The 21,605-nt window shown below is 42.1% G+C and overlaps 2 protein-coding genes across 7 annotated transcripts in view; one reads left to right on the top strand and one right to left on the bottom strand.

Moving 5' to 3' along the window:
• The window catches only part of ZNF704 (zinc finger protein 704), a 253,690-nt gene that overhangs the window by 10,411 nt on the left and 221,674 nt on the right, over window positions 1-21,605 (bottom strand). For both annotated transcript variants that reach the window (XM_077876458.1, XM_077876457.1), the window contains exon 10: window positions 6,836-6,954. The gene's annotated coding sequence lies outside the window, so the exon portion shown is untranslated. The remainder of the gene's footprint in view (window positions 1-6,835; window positions 6,955-21,605) is intronic.
• Window positions 1-21,605, top strand: part of LOC144300439 (uncharacterized) — a 97,470-nt gene that overhangs the window by 50,493 nt on the left and 25,372 nt on the right. For 2 of the 5 annotated variants that reach the window (XM_077876462.1, XM_077876463.1), the window contains exons 1-2: window positions 15,709-15,886; window positions 16,090-16,110. The exons of 1 other annotated variant lie outside the window; for it this stretch is intronic. In XM_077876462.1, coding sequence (XP_077732588.1) covers window positions 15,724-15,886; window positions 16,090-16,110 — 184 coding nt within the window. In that variant the 5' untranslated portion in view covers window positions 15,709-15,723. Of the gene's footprint in view, window positions 1-14,297; window positions 15,887-16,089; window positions 16,111-18,442; window positions 18,937-21,605 lie in introns of those variants that run through there. 2 more of the 5 variants (XR_013367062.1, XR_013367063.1) reach the window with 2 other exon arrangements.

The raw sequence follows: 21,605 nt of genomic DNA, 5'->3' as shown, positions 1-21,605 counted from the left end.
TTTCAGCCTTCTCCCTGCTCTTTTCAGCTCAGGTTTGGGGAGGGGGGGGGTTGATGTCAAGAGTCCTCTCTTCTGCAGTATCCAGGAGAATAACCATTAGCCACATGTGGCAATTTAAATTTAAATTAAATAATTTTAAAAATTCAGATTTTCAGTCATAAGACCACATTTTAAATGCTCAATAGCCACATGTGGCAAGTGGCTACTGCGGTGGGGAGATGTAGAACATTTCCATCATCTTAGAAAGTTCTACTGGACAGCACTGTACTCTCCTCAAATCTCCCTGCTTCTTTTCCTAGTCCAAGGTCGTTTATCCTCTGTGCCCTCCACACATGCTGCCCAACTGTCCAAATTCCATTTGTGTATTATGCAGAAAAATTGGCCATTCAGGATTGCCCAAAGAGCCTGTTGGTTTGTTTGTTTTTTAAAGATTTTATTTATTCATGGGAGACACACACAGAGAGGCAGAGACACAGGCAGAGGGAAGCAGGCTCCATGCAGGGAGACCGATGTGGGACTCCATCCCGGAACCGGGGGATCACACCCTGAGCCAAAGGCAGGTACTCAACCACTGAGCCACCCAGGCAGCCCTAGCCTGTTTTCTTTCTACTAAAAGAACTGTCAAAGCTCTCTGAAGTGTTTCCCTCAAAAACCAAAGACCTGTCTACCTAGGGATGAATGATCCCTCAATCGCAGAAGGCAGAAGAATCTACACCCAATTCTGGTTTCTCTATCATCATGACACTGGTTTTCGAATGTGGCATTTGGAAGCAGTTTTGTTACGTTATCATCATACGGTGAATAAACGTGTACAAGAAGTTCTAAGTCAAATCAATTGTTTATGTGGCTATAAAAAGCAAAGAGAAGAAAATGAAAAAAGAATTAGAGCTCAGCCGTAGGCACAACATCAACTTTTTTTTTCAACATTAACTTTTAAATAGAAAATATTTGACTTGTACTAAGGAAGAGTCTGCATTATGTTGAATCATCTTGCCAGATGGCCAACTAAACAAATGAACTGAAGCAAAACAGGCTAGATTTATGGTTTCACTGCAGTCAAAAATAACTTTTCTATTATTAAAAGTAAATAATTTAATGTGAAGGTGTTGTGGCTTACATAACAGTTTTGGACTGTGAGATTTGCTTGAAAATAGTGATACCGCAGAGGATGGCAAACACCGACTGGCCAGAGAAAAGAGAATGATTCATTTTGTCTAGGCAAGGCCAAGGGTGCATGCTTATAATCCCGTTTTTCCAGATTGTTGTCAGATTATAAAAGTTCTAGGACTTAAACCTCTGTTCAGAAGCGTTTATTGCTTGAATTTTTTTTTTTTCTCAGAAAACCATCCTCTTTCCATTGCTACCACCTCACAAAAAACTTAGAGGGGGATGCTGCTCTTCATATTTTATTTTTCTGCTATATATATATATTTTTTTTTTTGGTAGAGGGTGTTGGAAGATCAGACTCTGTGTGACTGAAGTATCTTTGCAATTTTTTAAAACAGTTTATTTATTTGAGTAATCTCTACACCCAACATGAGGCTTGAACTCATAACCCTGAGACCGAGAGTCTCATGCTCTTCTGACTGAACCAGTCAGGCACCCCAGCTTTGCAGTTTTTATTCTGTTTATTCATTTAATAAACTTTCAAGTACATTTTGATGTGTGTATCATTCCAGGCCTGATCACTCTCATTCCCTCCTAAGTCTATTTGGAATTTACTCTTTCATTTCTGCCTTCGGTAGAATAGGTAGACAGAGACTATGAAATTATGTACAAGGAAAGAAATATGTTCAATTTGCTACTGGAAATTTTGATCAACCACAAGCTAAGTGTCACAAACTAAGGTGTGTGACTTGGGACAATAACATATAAGAAAGGATGATTGAGGGGATCCCTGGCTGGCTCAGCGGTTTGGCACCTGCCTTCGTCCCAGGGCGTAATGCTGGAGTCCTGGGATCGAGTCCCACGTTGGAGTCCCTGCATGGAGCTTGCTTCTCCCTCTGCCTGTGTCTCTGCCTCTCTCCATATATATGTCTATCATGAATAAATAAAATCTTTAAAAAAAAGAAAAGATGATTGATATTGAATAGAGACAAACACTTTGGGTACTTACGATTCAGTTCATGTTTCCTACCTGCATCTCCTGCATCCTTCCTTTATATTCATTCATTCATTCAGTCAGTCAGTCAGTCATTTATGACCCATTTGTTTACGACACACCAGAGAAGTAGCAAGTAAGGTCAGCATAGTCCCTGCCCTCACAGAGCTCTTGGGCAGTGACTAAGAGAGACCTAACCTCTGGCAGGGTGGAAACCTTCCTCCAAAGAAGTGATGAGGAGTTAACCAGATGAAGGATGGGAGTGGAGGTGAATGCAGGGAAAGGGACAGTAAAACTTTGGGGGAGTTCCCAGGCAGAGGAAAGAACATGGGAGAAGGTGCTGGAATGGGAAAGAGGATGTGTGTGTAAGGGGCTATGGCCAGCAGATAGAGAGAGGGTTCCATTGGACATGGCCGAAGTGGTCAGGGACTCACATTTGCTGGCCTTGGCAGGAACTGGAGTTATATCCTGAGAGCAAAGGAAATTTGCCAAATTGGATAAATAAGAGTTGTGTGATCACATGTGTGTTTTTAAGAGCTCAGTGGCTTCTGTGAGAAGAGTGCAGTGTAAGGGTACAAAAGTACCTGAGGGAGACCGGCTAGGTGCTATTGAAGAAGGACAGGGAGTAAAGGATGGGGTCTTCTGCCTGGGTGGGAGTGGAAACACAGATTGAGTATTTATTGAGATATTTAGTAGGTAAAATCCAATGGACTTGGTAATGGACTTGTCACAAGGAGTGAAGGAGAAGGTGTTGTCAAAGATGACACTGGGCTGGGAGGGGCATGTGATACCATAAGGTAGAGACTCACTGTGGGAGGGGAGGAGGGAAAAGAATTTGGAAAGGCAGAAAGGAGAGCAAAGCTCTGGTCTCACCAAAGATCCTGCGGGAGTGGGAAGTATGAACAATGCCAAATACATTTAGGGAGACTTCAAAGTTGAGTGGTTCTGTGCCCTGCTTTCCAGAGCTTGCTGCAGCAAGAGTCCATTGAGGCACCAGAAAAGCCATGTAAGGGAGGTATTGTGGCATGTCAAGGTCTAGGATGGTTTGAAACAGCCTTTGAGTCTCCCAGGACCCCAGGAGAGAGGCAGAAGAATCGAGACAAGGCCAGGGTGCTGGAAGGGTCCCGGAGGGAGTAACATGGGGTATTATCAGTAGATGTGCATGGACTATGCCAACTAGAAACCATGCAGGGTCACAGACATTAAGAGTGAATGATGGGATGATAGAAACAGAAGTCCAAAGACCAGATGGAAAAGAACCTCTCAGTAGATGACAGCATATGACTTTCTGGAACCAGATTCTATCCACCTCACCATCCCTGTGACTGATCTTGTGCAAATGCCCAAAGAAAAGGAGACAGGAGATAACGTGAGTGGCCAATGTGAGTGGAGATAACGTGAGTGGCCAAGTGAACAAAAGAGCCTTGAGTAGATCCCAATATTATAACAATTCAGTAATAATGGTAGTGCAAATCTGGAAAACGGCTGGGTTAATCATAAATGAGACTGGGACAATTGGCTATTTGGGATGAAAAAATACATTTTGATCTTTCTTTACCTATAACAAAATATTTTAGATAGAAAAAATCGCCCCCCATAGTATAAAAAACCTGAAAGAAAATGTAACGCAATATTTTCTAATACCTGAATATGCGGGGCCTATCTAAGCTATAAATAAGATGTGAAATTTTAAAGAAAAACATCAACAGATTTCATGACAGTGATTTAAAAATTTGTATGAAGAAATGTCTCTGACTGAATTTAAAATGAATATAAATTGGGAAAACTATTAGAGCAAATAAGACAGAAGTTTACCTCCTAACAACATAAAGAACTCCTACTAATATGTAAAGAAAAGTTAAGATGTCAAAGGATAAATAGGCAAAGGACATGAATTGATATTATATATATATATATATATATATTTTAAAGACTTATTTATTTATTTATTATATATATATATATATATATATAGAGAGAGAGAGAGAGAGAGAGAGGCAGGGACACAGGAGGAGGGAGAAGCAGGCTCCATGCCGGGAGCCCGACATGGGACTCGATCCCGGGACTCCAGGATCGTGCCCCGGGCCAAAGGCAGGAGCTAAACCGCTGAGCCACCCAGGGATCCCGAATTGATATATTATAAATGAATACTTGAGATGGTTAACATGGAAAAATATGTATGTGTGTATTTATTTATTTTAAAGATTTAAAAAAATTTATTTATTCATCAGAGAGAGAGACAGAGACAGAGGGAGAAGCAGGCTCCATATAGGGAGCCTGACATGGGACTTGATCCCGGGTCTCCAGAATCACACCCTGGGCTGAAGGCGGCACTAAACCGCTGAGCCACCTGGACTGCCCTGGAAAAATATTTAATATCATTAGCTGGTATTGAATAAGTATACATTAAAACAAGAATGACATACCTTTTAAAACCTCTCAATTTAGGAAAGATTAAAAAAATTATAATGCTCATTTCAGTTGAGCATGCAGGAAGATACTCATTCACTTTGCTTTTGGGAGCATAAATTGAACCAAATAATTTGGATAGTAATTTGGTAATCTGTATTAAAGCTTAAAAGCGTTTAAAATTGGAAGCAACAAGGGGCACCTGGTTAGCTCAGTGGGTAGACTATGCGACTCTCGATCTTGGGGTTATGAGTTCAAGCTCCACATTGGGTGTAGAGATTACTTAAAAATAAAATCTTAAAAAAAAATCGGAAGCAACCTATGTTTTCCATATAGGGGAATATATCAGGAAATCAGTGCATAACTATATGTTGTACTATTACACAGCCATTGAAGTGGAGGTATTCGAAAATATTTAATGATATGGGAAAATGCGTATGCTATAATGTTAAGTGACTAAGAGCAACATGCTGAATTATATATACAGTGTGATCACAACTATGCACATAAATATGCACCGAAATAGTTTGAAAAAATGCACCAATCTACAATCCTTTTTCTTTGAGTGTTGTAATTATCAGTAATTTTATTTTCTTTTTACTTTTTTGTTCTCCTGTAGTACGGAAGAATTCTAAGTTGGAAAAATTAGAAAATAATCTTTGTTGGAAATAAACATCTACCTGTAGCTTTACTGCAACTTAACATGGCTCCTGCTCTAATGGTTTGATGTGATTTTGTTGGCAAATGCATTTGCCTCAAGCTTTTTAAATGATGATGATGGTGTCGATGACTCACATAATACTTTTATAGCCTTCAATATGCATCAGGTACCATACTGCACACTTTACACATATTAACTCATTTACAATGCACAATACTCATAGGAGGTAGGTCATATTATTCTTCACATTTTATGGAGCAGGAAATTGAGGCACAGGGAGGTTAATTAACCTCCCTCCCCCCCACCACACACACACAAAGGTCCCACAGCCAGTATACGGTGGAGCTGGGATTTGAATTCAGCTAGTGTTGCTCCAGTGGTCCTACTCTGTATGTGCTGCATGGTTATGTTGAAGAGAACAGATAACTTTGTTTTTCAGAAAACAAGCAAACAAGATCTTAGGAAAAACAAACATCAAACAACAGTAATAAATGCAAAATGACATTCTTGGGTCATGAATCTCATCTATGAAGTAGAAGAGTTAAGTTAGGTGATCTTTAATACACCCTTGGGTATAAATTCTACAATTATACTGATTAGCTAGAAAAACTGAGTTTTAGATTCTATAGTAGGAATGCTAATTATTTCCTCCCTCCATCATTTCCTTCCCAACTTCACACCTTTTTATTAGGGACCCTCCACCATGATTCCTAACACCACATCTGCCCCCATGCCCCGTTGATAGGAGCAGGGGATGATATTTCACTGAAGCTGGGCCAATGACTCCTGAGCTTGGAGTTTGCACTCAAGGATGTTAGACTACTCTTGACAGGTGCTGGTGGGCCTCTGGTGGCCATTTTTCACCACTGCAGGGGATGGGACTGGAAAGGCAGGGGGGTATTGTTTTTGTGTTTCCCAATGGCTTTCTCAACGTTGCTTCTAGGCCTCCACAAGGCCTTGCCACATTATCCTTAGATCTTACAAGACACCCTGTGTCCTTTCAATATATTCCCCCCTTGTGTTTGCTTAATCTAGTTTGAATGGGATTATTATTTTTTAAAGATTTTATTTATTTATTCATGAGAGAGAGAGAAGCAGAGACACAGGCAGAGGGAGAAGCAGGCAGGTAGCCTGACGTGGGACTCTGATCCCGGGTCTGCAGGATCAAGCCCCGGGCTGAAGGTGGCGCTAAACTGCTGAGCCACCTGGGCTGCCCTTGAATGGGATTATTATGTGCTACCAACCATGTACTGGCTTGCAGCAGGTGTGGTATAGCCTCAAGGCGAATAATGAGGAATTTGCGCATTGAGCCATTTTTCAAAATCTGACTTGAGATGTTTTCCTGTGATGATTCGGGCATTACAATGAAATCCGCTAATTAAGGAATGGTGAAAATGCTATTGAAAGAGAAGGTGAGAGACCCACTAGCCAGCTGGTCGGCTGAAGGCTCTGGTCGGGAGTGGAGGTTAGTTTACAGATATAACTTAGAGGTGAGGACACTTGACTGTTTTCAGGTCACCCCAGGGGTTACTATACTTAGGGGAATTGATTGCAAACTCACGAGGGGCTCCTGGATCAACGTTTTGATGCCAGCAACATGCATGTGTTGCTCAGAACATTAGATCTCCAGTGTACAGGAGCACCCTTGAAACGGAGGCACTCACCTGTGCCGGACGGACACATTGCCAGTCCTTGTGCGTCCCTCTGTAGCCTCCTGCTGGGCCATGTCTCTCTTGCTCTGGATACCTCTGCCTGTTCTGGTCGTCCTGTTTGCCAGGCAATACTTGCATATAATTTAGAAAAAAAAATGGAGTCGAATATTAGAAGAAACAATTAAATGAGTTAGAAATAGCTGCTTCTAGGTGTATGATGAAGGGGCTCAAGGGGGCAGAGCAGCAGGGGTCTGCTTTCAATGTAAGCTGTTTACTGCCTCGATTTTTTATTTTTACTATCTACATATATTACTTAGATACAAACAATCACTATGATACCTAGCTCCCCATTATAAATAAAATAGTGTCTGTTATGTCTTAGTGCCAGCCTAGATTCTCTCTCCTGTGTTATTGACTCAAATCCTAGTGGTCTCATTCCATTTACTGTGCATGCTTTTAATAGTGCTGACTCATTTTGCAATTTATTTCACTTCATTCTTCTTCTTTTTCTTCTTTGCTTAGATACTTATTGAATTCTTGCTATGTGCAAGGATTTGTACATTAAAAACATTGGATGTTACTGTACACTTTGTCCTGTGTTGGGTAATTATTAGGTAATCAATATGGTTATTGGGAATTGGCTGTTTCTTTAGAATGTACATATTTTAGAATTTTTAGAATATATACATTCTAAAGAAACTAAAAAGTCTTCAAAATGCTCACTTACTTCCTCCCACTTTGCTTTGTTTGGGCAATGGTATATTGAAAGCAGAGAGCATATCCAAAGCCTGAAGAAATGCTCTGATCAGTTTGTTCATTTATTTATTAAAAAAATGTATTGCTCACCTAGTGTATACACCTGGTAGTGTATTCTCAAAGGTGGATAAGAAAAATAAGACATAGTCTGCAACCTCAAGAAAGGTAAGGTCTTGGAGGATATTTTTTTAAATTTATTTTTTATTGGTGTTCAATTTACCAACATACAGAATAACCCCCAGTGCCCGTCACCCATTCACTCCCACCCCCCGCCCTCCTCCCCTTCCACCACCCCTAGTTCGTTTCCCAGAGTTAGGAGTCTTTACGTTCTGTCTCCCTTTCTGATATTTCCACACATTTCTTCTCCCTTCCCTTATATTCCCTTTCACTATTATTTATATTCCCCAAATGAATGAGAACATATAATGTTTGTCCTTCTCCGATTGACTTACTTCACTCAGCATAATACCCTCCAGTTCCATCCATGTTGGAGGATATATTTTTGAGGGAAAAGTAGCATTCATTTTCCACATTAATTCATTACTTCATGCACTTTTGCTATGCAGCATCCCTTTAGATAATAAGCATTTGATAAATACTTGTTTTGCAAACAAATGATTTACACATCACCTTGCAGGGGTAATTCTAGTCTAGATTCTCTCTCTCTCTCTCTTTTTAAGATTTTATTTATTTATTCATGAGAGACACAGAGAGAAAGAGAGGCAGAGACACAGGCAGAGGAGTGGGAGAAGCAGGCTCCATGCAGGGAGCCCGACGTGGGACTCCATCTCACGTCAGGTCTCCAGGATCACGCCCTGGGCTGAAGGCGGTGCTAAACTGCTGAGCCACCAGGGCTGCCCTCTAGTCCAGATTCTCAATATTTTCTCCTGCTTCCCACCCCTGAGGGCTACACAGCCTCTGAAAGTGGCTCTCAGGGGACAGCTTCCTGGAACCTTGCAGGGAGAGCCTGGGAGAAGCAAGAATGTGCATGCAGTTTGAGCACCATTCACGGAGATATGCTGTGTTCATCCTCTTTCATCGCAAGAAATGTAGATGCTGGGAGTTAACTGTCTGGCAACCATCTCCGGGAGGCCCGAGGATACTAATGCAGTGGAAGGAGGGCTGGCATCCATGTGGTTGTGGGCCTGGCAGAGATGCCGTGGGCAGCACACGGATAATCTAACTGTTGCATGGGAAGGCAGGGCGCCCGGCTGTCCCTGTGGTGCCTTTGGACCCTGGAGAGAGACCGGAGCTAGAAGAGAAGAGCGTGAACAGCAGCACAAAAGTGGATGACTGGGAGGTGATGGGAATCAGCAAGGGGGTGACGAGCAGCCCACACCGGCTTCCAGAGTAGAGGAAAGCCAATGGGCAGAGACAAGAGATGAGCTCAGCTTTAGAGAAGTCACAATGGACTCATGCTAAAAAGTACCTAAAAACACAGATCATCCACTGGGCAGGTTCAGGGGTGGGGGAGGCCCGTGTCCACACCTGGGTTGTGTGGTCTTGGGCCAGTTACTTAACTTTTGGAAGGTGCTTCCTTCTGGATAAAACTAGAGTGACAGTTCCCACACATAGAGCTGTTGTGGGAATTAAGTGAGATGACCACACGAAAGCAAGCAGCATGCTGCCTGGCACACAGTAGGACTTCAGTAAGGCTACTTTTACTTCCTGTCCTACTGCATCTCGGGAAAGGGTGAGGGGCTCCGTGTGCTGTGTGCTGAATACAAGGAAATCACAGAATCAGTGACTGGGAGCTGAGCCGGGAGTGGGGCTGAGGCTTGGGCTGGCACAGAAGAAAGCACTGGGCATCTGACTTCACAGCCCTTCAGTTCTGGAATAGGCTGAGCTACACAGCTCGGTGTCCGCTGCTCATTTTATTAATTGATGAAATAATGATGATTGGGGGTGACCAAGAAAACATTCGGGTGTGCCATGTAAGCTATTTGCAAAGCCAGGATGTTTTTATTTTAGAAAGAATCTTTTTAAGAAACTGAAAAGGAAATTCCGGTATTTGAAAGTACTCATTCTGGATGTCTGAGGGTTCCAGGTTTTGATATTTTAGCTTCCATTTGTGGGCCACTTTTCTGTGCCTGGTGACATGTTAATTCGGGTAATTCTAGTACTAGCCCCATGATGTGGGAACTTCTCTGAACCAGGCAGAAGGACAGAGGTCATAATCCTTCCCACCCCAGCTAAGGAGGATTGGACTAAGAGTAGGTAAGATATTGCCCAAGCCAGGCTAATTAGTTCTCTTTTTTATTATCATGTCCCATGACAATGGGACTTCTAAGAGTTAAATCACTTGTTCAGTTACTTATCTTGCAGGAAGCAAAACTTGGAATTGTACTCAAGTCTGTTGAACTCCAAAGCCTGCTTCCTTGCTGCACATACACATACACTTGGCTCTTGTAGGTGAATACATCAAGTTCTAGTGGACCCAGCCTTGGCCTGTAGGCAGGTCTCCAGGCTAGCTTGGCACAAGAATAGACATCACCTTTCCTCTCTTTGCCACGTTGTGTCTACATGTGTGGTACAACAGGACTAGCAGCACAGGGTGAGCAGCTAACATACCTGGGCAGTCATGGCCTGGGGAGTGGGCTTGAGTTGTAGTTATTGGGGTAAACTCTGGAAGAGAGATGTGTCTTGCACATTTCTAAAGATAGCTTTGATGATGAACATTGGTACGGGGAAGACATCCCTTTGGTTTTAAATTCTTTTTTACAACTGTAGGTAAAACCTCCAACCCTCTGTCCTTAATGAGCCTTTCTCAGGTGTGAGTTAGTTATCCTTTACTTAAATAAACAGCCCTCCAATAGAAGCAGATACACAAAAACTTTTATTAAGTGGAAGTTAGACTCCATGGTAATTAACCAGTTACAAGTGCATTTAAATTCATGTGTGTGGACACTGTAGAAGTCAGAATGGTCTTATTGAAAGTCCAGTGTTCCGGCTTGGCATGTGCCAGTGCAACCCAAGGTAGAACCATACACGCAATAAGTACAGGTCAACGATGATGTCAGACTACATTGGCAACACCATATTCATTGTTACAGCTAAGCATTACAGAACATGAAAGTCCAAAGACCAGAAGACTATTACTAAATTGATTCTTACTATAAGCCTTTACTTCTACTTAAATGCTTCCATAGGACCAATGTGGCAAATCCTCAACTCTGGGGGGACAGTGCCATCTTTATGTTCTACACTTAAATGGGCCACAGAAACTGTAAACATTCAGTGGTCCTACTGCTGCCCATTGCAGGTAGATACCAGCTGTCCCCTTGGGAAAGTGCAGTTTAGTTTAACTGGTGTGAACATTTTATATTGTAAGTCTTCAAATCTGAAATTTGTCTTCTATTTCAATTAGCACCAGTTTATTGTAAATCTTTTTCCTGGTGTTAAATATTTAGGAAACATTTATTTATTTATTTTAAACCAACACACAAAGTCCCAAACAATGGAAAGCAAAAAACATTCAAAAAGTTTTTAGAGAACAGCATTTAGAAAAACAACATCATTGAAACATTCAACAAATCTATGTACAATGTGCCAAAAGCTGGCAAGGAGCATGTCTGAGGAACAGTCACATAAAAGGTTTATTAACCTGAACCTCCACAGGCTGTATTTACAGTCAGATAGGTATTCAGAAATGTAGTATCAGAACATCTGAATTTGGCTAAAAATCATATAAAAAAGACACATCCCCACCCCCAGTAACTTCTAAATAGGTAGCAAACATATCCAGTATAACCGTAAGTACCAGGTTTAGAAGTGCGTTTTTCCTTATTTTTCATATTTCTACAAACGGTTGAGAAACTTTCTCAACGGACATAGACGAAAACTAGGATGGCAGAGAAATGAGTTCTTTATTTCAACATTGTCAGATGAAGGGAAAGAATATTTTTTCATGCTGAGTAACAACGTAGTAAAGTACTAATTAAGGAGCAAGGATAAATTATTTGGGGAAGGGTTTCATGGGAATAAAAAATCAGCAAGAGGGCTGAAGATATGTGTGTATATTCTATCTGGACGTTCCAGAAATGTAAGTCATTATCTCCATGTACTTTTGAAAAAAGCTGGATGATTTGCTTTGATGGACAGCATTTTTATATTTTGTTCTTTGAAATGCTATAACCCAAACCCTTTGGAGAGTAGTTTTTGTTCTCAGATTGAGAATTCAACACAACAGACACAACCTCTGCTATTTTTTCTCCAATGCGACGCTCATTAACCTTATGCAGTTTCGTTTGCCTGTTAATCCAAGGTTACTAGAACATCCACCTTCAAAAAACTGGGCACGTTTTGTAACAGCCAGCATTTCTCATTCCTGCTTAAGAAGTAAAATAGAAACCATTTCCTATTTATTTACCTTAATGGTTGGAGTTGTTTAGAGTTTGAAATTTCAATGCGCGGTCTTTAAAAATATCAGCTGGAAGAGTATAGATGGGAGTCCCACAATCCCGTAATGTTATGTGTTCAAGTTTATTTTGAATAATTTGTGTTTGTGATAAGTCTATGAAAAAAATTTACTTGGATTTGATACAAAATACATGTTACTCTTTGAAAATGCATAGTTTGTAACTTTATACATTCATTCACTAATATTAAAAGACTTTTGTAAGCAAGTACTTACTTACCCCCAAATGGTGGTAAGATTGTATTCCAAAAGATCTCTAAAAATCGGATAGCATCGCCACATTGCTTTTGAATTCGTGCCCAATTACAAGTTAACGCCTGTCATTTTACCACTGGCATCACACAGGAGGGACTGCTTCTTTCTCTTCAGTCTGGCTTTCCTCGATTAGCAGGCACTCAAAAAGCAATGCTTTCTACTGACAACATTTCCACTAAATACCCCATGTGAAATATTGTATAATTTCATGATCACATTTTAGATTTGGTGTAGAAAACAATTCAAAAGATGGCTTAATTTTGAGAAGTAGAGGTTTTTTTTTTTGTAATTTTTTTGTTTTGTTTTTGTTTTTAAAAAAACCTTACCATGGACAAAGGGCAACGGAGGGTTTGTGATAACTTATTCTCTCGCTCCTCAGCCCCTTCATTTGAGAAAGATGACCGTAGGCCACTCGGTAGTTGCATTTGATGATGGTCATGAACCCTTTGGGACCTAGCGATTTTTTTCTTATCCTGAGTTCTTCTTCTAAGTATATAGATTTTGAGACATGAAACACTTTGGAAACTACACTAGTATCTGGTTATTCCAGAGAGCCTATGTTTAAATGGCTGACCATCGTCCAACCATTAATTACAAAAATAGGAATTCTAGGTCATGTTGTAGGAAAATATTGATTAATGGCATTTTTTTTAAAAACATATATAATCCACATTCCTGGGTTATTTTACACCCAGAGCATTTTCAGTTATTGAAGTCATGGAACATTTTGGGGGTATTGAGTTCTTTCCTAAAAATCTAAGTCTATTCTAAAGCTTTCTACCAGTGATCACAGAGGTTCCCCAGACAGTTGGGATACTTTGGAAGAAGGGGCTTTGCTATCATCACAGGGCTTGGTCAAGTCACAGTCGTTGATTTCCAATTAGCAGAGAGGAGGATAAAAAGGTGTAAAAAGCAAAGCAAGGGTTTGTAATCTGCAAAGTGATGCATCCTTTTTTTTTTTTTTTTTTTTGGAAGGGGGTTAGTTTATAATTACACTACACTGTAGATCCCTGAGGGGTAATTCCGACTCTGGTGCTGCTGGCCCCCAAAGCTCTACCTTTTTCTTCGCTCTTTTGGCCACGTGGGCCCAAAGCATGGGAAGAGGGCTCCATCAGGGTGAGGGACAAGTGCTTAACAGTGAGAGCAGATTGGAGTAGTCATCTCCTTGAATGAGCATCAAGTTAAAACAATTACACCTTGCAGGAGCCACTTTCTTTTCACACAATAAAGGCCAAGTCAATTTTCAAGCTGTATCATTATGGGCAGAGGTCAGGGCCCAGGGAAATTCAATATGAAGCTCTTTTCTTCTGTCCTTCCATGTTGGTTCTGATCACACAGTTGGCTTTCCCCATGGACAGGCCTGGTGGGAGGTGACTTGCATGGAGAGCTTTGAGTCCAGGTGAAAGGATTAGATCTATGTCTTGTCTTTATCAGCGAGTCTGAATCTCTTGTGATGAGGACTGCAGGCTGCATGCTGACTGACCTGCTCTCTGAATGATCGCCCAGAACTGCTCAGACAGATGGAAATTTTTGTCAGAAGGAAGAGGGGAGCCTCACTGACTGAACCTCACATACAAGTTACAGTAATATTTCTCCCTTTGGACCTTAATTGGAGAGTGAGAAGTCAGCAGCACAGAAGCAAAAGTGTTTAATTTGGAATTTTGGGAAAGGAACATACATAATAACAGCATGGCCTCAGTAAGGTTATGCAAGTGGACAGGGCGTGGTTGCCAAGCTGGGGCGGGTGGGGGTGGGTGCGTGAGACCAGTCACCAGAATGGGGACTGTTCTCTCTCTCTCTCTCTCTCTGCTCAATTTCTTCTCCAGAGTCCTGGTTTTCCTCTTGAGTCAGAGAGGTAGAAAGAATTCAGGAGAAAACAGACTAGCAACTCTTTTTTTTTTTTTTTTAAAAGAAAATTTTCTTTCATGACAGCTCTCCTGCCTTTTTCAGGAGTTGTTGCTTTCTACTATGGTAAACTTTCTGAATTAAAAAAATCAGGCAATTGCCCTTAGTAAGGAAATGTAACACTTAGGCTCAAGAATTAACTTTCAACATTTTCATACTATAAATAAAAGGGATTTTTTTCCCTTTGGAAGCTGGCCATTAATAAGGACGTGAACAGCGCCCAATATGAAAGAACATTTTTAAAAAGCAAGGATTACAGTGTGAGGGTTAAATTCCCAATCTCCGCCTGCTTTCAGAATCTATAGTCATCTTCTACTGGAACCTCAGCTTCCTGCTTGTTTGCTAAGCCCTGCCGCTCCTGTGGCTTGGATGTCACCATTGCAGAACTGGCTGCTTTGCCATCACAGGAGGAAAGTGCCCGAGTGTCCCCTCCTCCAGCACTGTATCCTCAGACAGATGATAAACACATCATTTATCAGAGTGAAGCAGGTGGCAGGTCACCATGGTGTAGGCCCCTTCTAGCTCCACAGCCGCACTCCCTGTGAGTGGCTTCACCCTAAACTCGCCCCATGAAGCCTGGTAAAGGGCTGAGAAAGGGCTCGTGTGACCTCTTTGTTGGTGGATGCAGCCTTTTAATAGTCACACGGACAGAAATCTCAGGTGCTGACAAGGTTGTTTAAACAGCATTCATGTTTTAAACGTGACTTAACCATCTCCCCAAGTGTTTCCAACTTTGAGTTGACAGTCCTTTCTGATTTGATCATTCAACATTGCCCATTTGAGTAGTTTTAAATTTTTCTGGCAGCGATTTACGTTTACAAGGACAACCAATGTTGAATGGTAGCAGCAAAATAATTTTTTTTTTCCCCAAGGAGGCAAAGCTTTTACTCACAACATCACGTTAGCTGAGAAACTCCTATAATTAACTGACCACTCAGCTGGCTGGAACTTTGGGAGTCGGGACACGGCAGCACCATAACGGGGGACAGTCGGGGATGATTCAGTTGGCATGTGACAACATGAATGAGCATGTGCTTCTTTTTTCTATGCTGAAGGGCCAGGGCTGAGAGGGCAGATTGAGAACCTGGTGGGGGCCTGGGTCTTTTCCGGTTTAGCTTCTGGAAGACTTAGGTCCAAGCCAAGTGCTTTTCCAAATTCTTCCCCTTCTCCCTTTGGTCAGTGATAAGGCTGACTCATAGACATAACACTACCATGGGTTGGCCTTGGAGGTGATCCTAAATACTCCTACTCTACACTGGGTCCTTAGGAATGTCAAAGGAAATAATGTATTGGAAAGAGACATACCTTTTTGTATATGTGAAAGGGTTAGGGATTATCCCAATGCCATCAGGACTCTGGTGTAAGACACAGTCTAAAGTCAATCCATCTGAGCAAAAGCAGCAGCTTCTCATTTTTTCCATGACACATTTATTCCCATTTTGTCTTTGCCCTCAGACAGAGGCGCTAAGGTTTTCTATGTGGAAAAACTCCTTTTGGGGGGTTAGTGGACACTCTAAAATACCTACCAGTTCTGGAGCAAGGATGTTGCTATGCTGGAGATGCAACAATGGAAATTCTATGCTGGAATGAAAACTACTGGAAAACTACTGGAGCGGGAAGGGGTGTGGAGGGGTTGGTGGAGTGTGCGATCTCAAACTGCGGGGGCTCCTGGCTGCCTTCTCTGAAGGCACAAGGCTGCTCCTTGCCAGCCCCTCATCACAGTGGTCACGGTAGGTGAAAACTTAAGGTGGGGTGACGGTTCTTCAGTGCTTTGGGGTGTGGCCTGGGCATGCCAGAAGGGGGCAGAGGGAGAGCTGGATAGTCCTTCAGCGTATTTGGATCCGAGGCAAGGCTGGTTTAAGGTTTTATATTTAAGTCTTCCATGAGAATGATTTCTTGGGATAACTGACCTCCTTCCCTTCTTTGATTTTAGGTGCCCAGAGAGTACTAACAGGTGAGTTTGTGGGGGTTGAGGGAGGAATCTGACCCAGGGGACATGGGATGTGAGATGTGCTTTCCCCAACAGGTGAGACTGGTGGCCAGAGGCCGCCTCTGCCCATAGACAGGTTCTCTTTGGTCTGCACAGTGTTGGCCAAGAATTTGAGTTAGTTGTCAACACTTAAATGTCAGGTAATATCATATTTCCAAGTCAGAAGATCTAGCAGCCCTGGGCCTGATTTCTGCATGGTTCTGATTGTCTAGAGCTGGTTGCTGCATGCAATGGGGTCATGGGCTCTCTGGTTCACAATGATCTCCACCATTCCGTAGTGTCCCTGTTTCGCCTGATCTGAATTGTTCATTTACAGATCCTGCCTGGCTTTTCTAAGGCTTCTGCTATTAACCCATAGAAGCTTCCTAGCTGCCATTTTAAAAAGAAGCAAGATGGATTTGGTTCAAAACCATACAGCAATAAGCACTTCTTGGGGGATTTAATGCTAACAATGGAGACAGTCAAGGGAATGAAGTCAGAGATTTGCAGACTGCCTCATCTCAGAGACCAGGAGTCAAGGCTGTACACGGTTTTCCCCATCTCTATGCAATTCTAGTCCTTATGTGTGCAGATTCTAAAGCCTGTTGGAAAGCAAGGTCTGAGTGACCCTCTGACTACTTCATAGGAATTGCTCAATGGGTATACGGTCATTCTATCCCAGCTTTTCTTTTGATGTTTTCTGCATACTGCTAATTAGTCTAGCTTTTGAGTTACTGAAATCTTAGAAAGAAAAGATTCTTTCTTTCTTTCTTTCTTTCTTTCTTTCTTTCTTAAACAGTGAGTGGGCTAGAAAAAGCTGTACAGCATTATGAAATGGTTTTGGCAAAGCTCAAAATTATTTGTGCAGTTAATAAACTCTCCATGGCTCCCTCCCTTGTTTCCCGACCCTTGGGAACACAGTGACTTTGCGATGACAACCTCGCACGTCTGTTCAAATGTTCTTCTCGTGAAAAGTCAAGCACTTGCTTTGATAAGGAAATTAAGGTTATTTAGTTAGTGCTGAGGAAAAACTTATTTTAAACACCACCGATCACCTCAAAATTCTATCTTTGGGCTTCCATACCACGGTTTGAGAGATTACCACCCGATGATACTTGCTGGTTAGATGCAGGCGTGTGGTAAGCTTATCTTTGTGACAGAAACTCATTTTACTAAGGAATTTCCAAAATTCCAAGAATTTTCTCCCATTGCCTACAAGCATATCTAGTAACATTTTTTTTTTCCGACTTAAGATGCATAGGATGATTCCTAAAGTGTCTTTCTCCATCATACTTTGCAAACACACTGGCGATGATAAAAGGAGTAGCTGTTGCTCTCTTGACTCTCTTGTGATACTCTTTCCATTTGATCTGCATTTCTACCCTTGCTGCAGAGGGTTCATTGAAAAGATATGCATCAAAACACTTGCTTAAAAGAGGCATAGCCCTTTGTTTGGAGAGCAGGAATTGCTTATAATACTCACACTTCCTGTCTGGTAAATACTGTATTTTAAAAAATAAGCTACAATGTATAAAACCAAGGTCATTTCCCACAAAATGTTCATGTTCTTTGTGATTACAAAACACTGCATCTTGTAAAATAGTTCCAGTTCTGCTAACTTGAGAAGTTAAGTACTAATGCTTATTATAAAAGTGTCATGTCTCTCAGAATCGTAGAAGCCTAACACGGTATAGTTCTTGTCTTATTTGGAAAATTAAGTTATAATCATTATCGTATTTAAGATTACATTTTGACACAGCACATTACCATTGTGACTCTCAGACCTACAAGAAAAGTTATAAAACATGAGATTGTCTTCAAAAAAAAAAAAAAGCAACTATTTACAAAGACGGGACTGGAAGTACAATTCCCATTTTGATTTCCAGCCCTATGATAGGTACACCTTTTAAAGCATGGGTATCATTGGAGATGGGCCTTTTCAGTCAGTCCCCATAAACAAACCGGTTGGTCTTAAATACACTTTATACTTTCTTGCTCTACTGGTGTGCATTACTTACTCATACAATTGGTACCTAAAAGTGCTAATCTCGTTTTATTTACTGACTTCTGGTTTGACGAGTTACAATGCAAAAAGACACAACGCAACAGTTCCAGTACGGAGGAATCCCCACAGGTACGAGGAATAGGGAGAGTGTGCGTGCCGCTGGTAGGATTATTTTCTTAGAGAAATGAAATTTCCAGTTGACCCGTGGACCTAGCGCCTTCTCCAGAATGATCCACATCCTCATCCATATTCATGAATTCTGCTCTGTTTCCTCTCATTTGTATGCACAAATCCTTCCCTGTGTTCATACAGGTCAACGCTACAGTTGATGTGGTCGATGGAAATTCTACAGGGTCATGAGAAAAAGCAGCACCTTGTCCATACAAGTCCATGGAAGTTTGCTCCTTAACACGCTATTAAAGCAAAACGCACGTCTTTAACAGCTTCCACCTATGGAATATCTGCGTGCAGTCGTCCAACCGGGTGATTATAAAGAGGAACACCAAGGCTTCATATTCACAATTACATTCAGAAAAAGCCTTACACGAGTCTATGAATACCTGCCAGGGACTGTGCCTGTGGTTCAAGTGTCAGCCTCAGACTGCAGGTCAGCTATGAAGAAACACCCCTTCTACACAGAACATTCCTCCACAACTCCAAAAGTTGACACTGTCCGGTTCATGTAAATTTGTCTTGAAATAATGATCATGTTCATTAGAAACAGAAACAGAAACAGAACAAACCCCACAAACACCAAGCTGTTCTGATTTGAAGAGACACTAGAGATAATAAAAGTCTTTCTACTAGTAGGATCTCCCAAATCTATCTTTCACATACCCTTTAATTTTCCCTGAGGAAATGAATATTATTTACAGTATTTTGCTACTATTCTCAAGGTATTCTCTCCTGTTTGTACAGTCCTTGCCACCTCTCTCTCCGCATTCTCAAGTGGATGCTGCTCTTTCATTTGCCAGTGAAGTCTGATGAAGGAGGAAATGGGTTCAGCCACGCGGGCTAATTCAGAACCCAGGGCAGCTTTCAAAAGTGTGGCTTAGAGTGACACTGAAACTCAAGTGACCTTGAAATCTGATAGAGGGCATTTCAGCTTCAGAAATCTTTTGCAACACTCACGGAACTATTTCATGTAAAGATTTTGGAATGCCCAAGAACCATAACACCCATCCTAGTCTATTGAAAGTTTTCATCTGCAACACGGTTATGACTGGACAAGGAATCCTCTAAGAAAGGGCACCTTGGGGCGTGGAGCTGCTGACAGGCAACTCCACAGCTGAGCACCCACTTGGTCAAGAAACCCACTGCATTCTTGACACTGGCTTTTCCCAGCCAAGAGGGGAAACCTGCCAGCAGGCGAGGTGGGAAGTCCGCGCCCCCCATGGATGTGCGCAGCGGCCCTATATCCCTGGTCAGAGCTGCCTCCCTTAAGGGAGATCTCTGCTCTGTCCCCTGGAGGGACAACATGATGGCTCCCTTGGAGGTGCCCAGGGACAACCAGCATTAAGAAGATGAGTGGGAGCCAGATGTCCATAGGCCTCTTACCTCCTCTCTGGTCCCCAACGCACCCACTTCCTACCCTGGTGTTTTCTCCAACTTGTCACACTGCTTCCCATAAATGAGCGCACATCCTCTGGGAAGGACTATAGCTTAAAACTATGGCCTGATGAATTCTTGCCTTGTAGCTCCTATCTGAAGAATGCCTGTCCATTAGTATGAAATGCCTTCTTTAGACAGAGATGAGAGCTATTTTCTGAAGGAAGGTATATCAAGGGAGAGAAAGGTCAAAAGGCTATAGCACGCCTTGTTTGAAAATACTTTGGGTCCAGAATCCTTTGTATTGCCATTCCTTTTGCACAGACAGGTGTCTGAGATCCCTGGGATGGACGGAACTCCAGTAAACCAGCCGGCATGTTGTGGGACTGACCACCCTTGCCACCTGTCCTCTGCCTCTTCTTCCCAAATGAAAACATTAAAAAAACGTGGTACAACAGAGATGGCATAAAATGAATGTCAGGCTCAATTTGGCACTTCATTTAATTCCAAAATATAACAAAATAGCTCTATGGCTTTTTTTCTTTTTAATTTTAGCTTTTACAATCAGTGCTGTAGATTGCAGTTCATAGCTTTCTGGGTGGCTTGCAAGAAGTTAATCACTTTTTTTTTTTTCCCAAGGCCAGCCAGGTGAATTTTGATGGTTCTCTAGTTATTACATGTCTTGATACAAAGAAAGGATGTCTGTGTGTGCAGGAAGCTACTGAGGGTCTGTGCACACTTGGAAAGAAGGTACACAGGGATCAGGGCCAGTTGGCAGAAGGGAGTCCCTATGTGGGTAGGAGATGCAGAAGAGTACATGTAAAAAAAGGCTTTAGAAAGAAGAAATCCCAGGGAAGCTGCATTCAGCTTTACACTTCTGCTTACCCCCTGTGTATTGGCTAAAAACCAAGGAAGGCCTGAGCTTGGTTCCTCCAGGCCAGCGCTCAGAACTCATCACGGGCTGCATCTCTGGGGGACAGCCACAAAACCTCACTCCAGGACTGACTGCTTCACAGAAAAGACCTGTTCCTCCTTGTGATCCAAAGTCCTGGGGGCTGGGGAGGATAGATTTGGCCCCCATCACTTTGTTTTTGCTGGATGATTTAATTCAGGGATCTTGGGTCAGAGAGCTTCACCGAAGAGGAAAACCTCTGCTCTGGGATTGCATCTCAGCGAACCATCACTTCCGTACACAGTGAACCTGCTCAAATGGTTCTTCAGCTCTGGGCTCGTTGTGGCCACTGGGCAGTCCACCTGCAGCTCAGGCCTCCTGGGCCAGGCCAGAGAGCATCATGCCACAGCAGAGGTTGTCTGTAGGCAGAGCAACAGGACTCCAGGGAGGAGAAAAGAAATGCTGGGGTTGAGGATGCAAATGCATTCCTGCACTTAAAGAAAAAAAGCCCTTTCCTGGCTGACCTTGTAAATGCTAAAACATACATTATAGCTGGTGCTGTAGCTACTAGTGACTGGTAATCATGAAATTAAATGAAGCTCTTTTCCTGCTCTCTTGAAATCACTGTTCTTCGAATAAAAATTAAACGAAGAGGGGAGAACAGGATCCCTTCCAAGGAAGAATGTTTAAAAAGTCAAATGGAAGGTTAAAAAATAAATTGCCCAAATATATGAATGGACAGGTTGTGGATCTCACACTGCGGAACCTCCCCCTGTTTCCCTTGATCATAAGAGGAAAAGGATATTGGTTATTACTAGATGCCTTCTTTCAACTCTTTAAAACAAAAGTGTACGTACAGTCTCTAAACATATATTAAATTTTCCTCTGTGCAATTTCATCGAACATTCCTATGGCTGATCGTAGGCTCCCCGTCCTGACACAGTGCATCCTATAAGGTGCTTTTTAAAAAACTTCTTTGCATAGGTATAGGAGAAACAACTCGTTAAGCAGGGCAGTCCAGAATAGGATAGAGAG

This window comes from Canis aureus, chromosome 28 (assembly GCF_053574225.1).
Source record: "Canis aureus isolate CA01 chromosome 28, VMU_Caureus_v.1.0, whole genome shotgun sequence".
Taxonomy (NCBI): Eukaryota; Metazoa; Chordata; class Mammalia; order Carnivora; family Canidae; genus Canis; species Canis aureus.
Note: the sequence above shows the minus strand (reverse complement) of the source record. Positions and strands in the feature narration are given on the sequence as shown.